This window comes from Oncorhynchus masou, chromosome 29 (genome assembly GCF_036934945.1).
Source record: "Oncorhynchus masou masou isolate Uvic2021 chromosome 29, UVic_Omas_1.1, whole genome shotgun sequence".
Lineage (NCBI taxonomy): Eukaryota > Metazoa > Chordata > Actinopteri > Salmoniformes > Salmonidae > Oncorhynchus > Oncorhynchus masou.
In genome coordinates, this window is record NC_088240.1 from 23,936,245 (window position 1) to 23,941,707 (window position 5,463).

The 5,463-nt window shown below is 49.2% G+C and overlaps 1 protein-coding gene across 1 annotated transcript; it reads left to right on the top strand.

Annotated features, from left to right (window-relative positions):
• Positions 1-1,825: 1,825 nt before the first annotated feature.
• Positions 1,826-3,154, top strand: LOC135521137 (5-hydroxytryptamine receptor 1F-like). The gene is made up of 2 exons (XM_064947073.1): positions 1,826-2,100; positions 2,287-3,154. Exons 1-2 carry the CDS (start codon positions 1,826-1,828, stop codon positions 3,152-3,154), a joined length of 1,143 nt encoding a protein of 380 aa, XP_064803145.1.
• The last annotated feature ends 2,309 nt before the right edge of the window (positions 3,155-5,463 follow it).

Genomic DNA, 5,463 nt, shown 5'->3' on the forward strand with positions numbered 1-5,463 from the left:
TTTCCCTTTGCTGCTGCTGGAAGATTGCCTCACCGAAGACTGTCAATCAACAAACGCGCGCACACACACACACTGACAGACTGAAGCTGACAGGTTTAAATGAACCACTCTGGTGAGAAACACTTCATACGTAAATACAGTGCACTACTAGATTACAGTGCATGCTTTTCCTTAACTTTAAAAGAGAAGTATTCTATATATTCAGTCAACTCTGGAGGAGCAGATTCAGACAGCTGATATGCTTACAGACAGGAGAGAGGTCTATACAGCTGTTTGTGTGTGTGCATGTGCATGCATTTAATGATGTGAGTTTATCTGACTTGAGTTGTGCTTTTCTTCAGTCCGTCCTTCACAAAAAGTCAGTTGCGATGACAACTGTTCTATGACAACTTCTCACAGCTCACTGTAGAAATATACAGCATCAAACAGATGTAGGCTCAGTACATGGTCAGACAGTAGACCGTAAAGACTGGATAATTACCCTTAGTGTACAAATCATTAGGAACACCTGCTCTTTCCATAACAGACTGACCATGTGTATCCAAGTGAAAGATATGATCCCTTATTGATATTACCTGTTAAATCCACTTCAATCAGTGTAGATGAAGAGGAGGAGACAAGTAAAGAAGGATTTTTCAGTCTTGAGACATCAGAGGGTGAATGGACAAGACAAAATATTGAAGTGCCTTTGAACAGGGTATGGTAGTAGGTACCAGGCACACCGGTTTGAGTGTGTCAAGAACTGCAACACTGGTGGGTTTTTCACGCTCAACAGTTTTCAGTGTTTATGAAGAATGGTCCACCACCCAAACGACATCCACCCAATTTAACATAACTGTAGGAAGCATTGGAGTCAACATGGGCCAGCATCCCTGCGGAATGATTTCAACACCTTGTAGAGTCTATGCCCTGACGAATTAAGGCTGTTCTGAGGGCAAAACGGGGTGCAACTCAATATTAGGAAGGTGTTCCTAATGTTTTGTACACTCAGTGTAAATGTGCATTAATTATTATGTTTCCAGTATTTTCCATATTGAATGTATGAAAGTGTATTGTTTTTTTGTGTATTTGTATGCTGGCTTCACAAAATGAATTTCCATGTCAATGGACAATAAAGCACAGAACATCATATGGAACAAGGAAATTAACATGAGTGTCTTTAGGGTCAATGCTGAATTCCCGTTCAATTCTTAACTGATCAACTCAAAATAAGTGGTAACTAGAATACAAAGATACAAGTATAAACACACACCGATGAGCGGCTGCTTTTGGTGCAGATTGTACCGCCTTTGATCCGTGATTGCACCTTGTGTGCGTGCATGTGATGATGGTCACGGCTTTGATCAGAGATCACATCAGGTGTGTGTGTGTGTGTGTGTGTGTGTGTGTGTGTGTGTGTGTGTGTGTGTGTGTGTGTGGATGGATGGGTGGGTGGGTGGGTGGGTGTTATGAAATCAGCGGCTGGACTCATTGGTGATTTATTTTTCCACTGAATGTTTCTCTTTCTCTCTCCCCCTCCTTTCCTCCCTTTCTTTTTCCAGGTGTCTGTGTGAAATATTGGTTGAGTCCAGAGATACTAGAAAGAAGCTACTGACACTGAGGTTACTGCTGGAGAGGGCACACCAATAAACACACATCACAAAGGTACACACAGCTTATACAGCTATGTAGGATTACGCTTCATTAATCATCTGCCTGGTCTATCTGAAGCCCTACATTGTTTGAGTGTGAGTACCTTTTAAACTCTTACGCATCGTTCATCTATACTGCTAGCCTTGGTGCAGAACCTTATCTTTCTTTTGTCTCCTCTCCTCTCCTCTCTAGGATGGACTTGTCTAACTGTACAGAGGGGGTCTTCTCCCTGGGTGGGGGTGAGGAGGGGGATGGGGGTTCTATAACCCCACCAAGTAAAATCATCCTCACCCTCACCCTGTCCCTGCTCGCTGTCATGACAATGGTTATCAACTCCCTGGTGATCACAGCCATCATCGTAACCAGAAAGTTACATCATCCGGCCAACTACCTGATCTGCTCTCTGGCGGTGACGGACCTGCTGGTGGCCATCTTGGTCATGCCCTTCAGCATCCTCTACATACAGAGGTAGCTTCAAAGATTCATTATTGCACAATTGTTTGATGTGTCTTGCTGCATAATGTGTCTTACAGCTTTTCAGATGCCCATATAGGCTTAAAAGACATGTTATCAAAGTATACAGTTTGTGATCAAAATAATAATAAAGTGCAGTCACAAACATAATCACTATCAATATTCTGTCTGAATCCTCAGGGAAAGCTGGGTGATGGGCGAAGCTGTCTGTAATGTTTGGCTGAGTGTTGACATCACCTGCTGCACTTGTTCCATCCTCCACCTGGCAGCCATCGCTCTGGACCGCTACTGGGCCATCACTGACGCCGTGGAGTACTCACGCAAACGCACCGGCCTCCGAGCTGGCATCACTGTCGCCGTCGTCTGGTTCCTGTCCGTCCTCATATCCCTTCCCCCTCTGCTGTGGAGGAACCATGGTGGGGGGCCAGAGGAGGACCAGTGTCTAATAACGCACCACCACATCGCCTTTACCCTCTACTCCACCCTGGGAGCCTTCTATATTCCCCTGCTCCTCATCCTCATCCTCTACTATAAGATCTACAGAGCAGCTCAGACTCTGTACCTCCGCAGGGGGACCAGCAGAGCCAGCCAGCACTCCTCCATGGTCAACGGAACCACCCTCCCCTCCTGCCCCACTGAAGGAGACCCCCAGAGCCCAGACACCGTGAACCCCCCGGAAAAGTCCTACTCAGACCCCTCCACGGAGGGCGACCGCGTGCGCATCGCCGTAAAAAGTCCCCAGAGCGAATCGAGGCGGGAGCGTGAATGTGGGTTGAGACGGCAGCGTATCTCAGGGACCAGGGAGCGACGCGCTGCATCTACGTTAGGACTGATACTGGGGGCCTTCGTGGTCTGCTGGATGCCTTTCTTCCTGAAGGAGGTGATCATCAACACATGTGGCTCCTGCAACACCTCCATAGAGCTGGCTGACTTCCTCACCTGGCTGGGGTACCTCAACTCCCTTATCAACCCTCTCATCTACACTATCTTCAACGAAGACTTTAAGAAGGCCTTCCAGAGACTGGTCAGGTGTAGGTTTCACCTCTGACACGGGCAGAGAGGACACACATTTGTTTTTTATTTAACGTTTATTGAGGCAGGTTGGAGTCCAATTTAGACAAAGGTACCTCACACATAGAAGTATCTGTAGGGTCGCTAAGTTGAACAGTGAATATCAAACACAGATTTAACCACAAAGACCAGTGAGGTTTTCCAATGTCTTGCAAAGAAGGGCACCTAGGGGTAGAAAACGACATTGAATATCCATTTGAGCATAGTGAAGTTATTCATTACAAATACTACAAATACAGGCGTCCTTCCTAACTCAGTTGCCGGAGAGGAAGAAAACCACGATTTCACCACGAGGTCAATGCTGACTTTAAAACAGTTACAGAGTTTAAAGGTACAATATTCAGAAATCACTCCGCCATTTCCTGGTTGCTAAAATTCTAATACTTTGCCTAATTTCAGTTTGTGACAAAACAAGCAATTTATAGTGTAGAGAGTCATTGCACCATCTAAACCGCTGTGAAAAATCTTTACAATAACCAAAATATTGTATTTTCAACTGTTTGAAGCTGGTGTACATAACTGACAGTAAAAGACGCAAAAGCGATACTTAAGAATGGGAAGCATAGAATTAGAACACAGAACAGGTCTACCACTTCTTACGTTTGCTTTCAATGAGAATGACAGTCTAACTCACATTTCTATGTGCATTTTGTCGGGTCTGTCACGGTTTTCTATATGCGAAAGAGAGTCAGACCAAAATGTGGCGTGGCTATTGCGATCCATGTTTAATGAAACTGAAGTAAACACGAATCAAATACAAAAAACAATAAACGATACACGAAAACCAAAACAGCCTAATACTGGTGCAAACTAACACACGACAGAAACAAGGACATAAGGACAATCACCCACGAAGCACTCAAAGAATATGGCTGCCTAAATATGGTTCCCAATCAGAGACAACGATAAACACCTGCCTCTGATTGAGAACCACTTCAGACAGCCATAGACTAAGCTAGAACACCCCACTAAGCTACAATCCCAATACCTTTGAAAAAACCCCAAGACAAAACACACCACATACAAAAACCCATGTGACACCCTGGCCTGACCAAGTCGTATTTTGTGTTTTCTTTATCAAAGACCAGGGCGTGACAGAACCCCCCCCCCAAGGTGCAGACTCCCGGCCGCACACCAAAACCCATATGGGAGGGTCCGGGTGGGCGTCTGTCCACGGTGGCGGCTCCGGCGCGGGACGTGGACCCCACTCTAACAAAGTCTTAGTCCATCTTCCTCGTGTCCTTAGATAGGCGACTCTCGCCGCCGACCTTGGCCTAGTAGTCTTCACCAAGGACCCCACTGGACTGAGGGGCAGCTCGGGACTGAGGGGCAGCTCGGGACTGAGGGGCAGCTCGGGACTGAGAGGAAGCTCAGTTAGGTAGTTGGCGCTGGCGGTTCTGGCAGATCCTGGCTGACTGGCGGGTCTGGAAGAGTCTGGCTGACTGGCGGGTCTGGAAGAGTCTGGCTGACTGGCGGGTCTGGAAGAGTCTGGCTGACTGGCGGATCCTGGCTGACTGGCGGATCCTGGCTGACTGGCGGATCCTGGCTGACTGGCGGATCCTGGCTGACTGGCGGATCTGGAAGATCCTGGCTGACTGGCGGATCTGGAAGATCCTGGCTGACTGGCGGATCTGGAAGATCCTGGCGGATCTGGAAGATCCTGGCTGACTGGCGGATCCTGGCAGACTGACGGCTCTGGCTGCTTCTTGCAGACTGGCGGCTCTGGCGGCTTCTTGCAGACTGGCGGCTCTGGCGGCTTCTTGTAGACTGGCGGCTCTGGCGGCTTCTTGCAGACTGGCGGCTCTGGCGGCTTCTTGCAGACTGGCGGCTCTGGCGGCTTCTTGCAGACTGGCGGCTCTGGCGGCTTCTTGCAGACTGGCGGCTCTGGCGGCTTCTTGCAGACTGGCGGCTCTGGCTGCGCTGAACAGGAAGGAGACTCCGGCTGCGCTGAACAGGAAGGAGACTCCAGCAGCGCTGTAGAGGCGGAAGGCTTTGGCAGCACTAAACAGGCGGGAGACTCCGGCAGCGCTGGAGAGGAGGAAGGCTCTGGCGGCGCTGGAGAGGCGAGGCGCACTGTAGGCTTGATGCGTGGTGCTGGCCCTGGTGGTACTGGGCCGAGGACACGCACAGGAAGCCTGGTGCGGGGATCTGCCACCGGAGGGCTGGTGCGTGGAGGTGGTACAGGGTAGACCGGACCGCGCAGGCGCACTGGAGCTCTTGAGCACCGAGCCTGCCCAACCTTACCTGGTTGAATACTCCCGGTCGCTCTGCCAGTGCGGCGAGGTG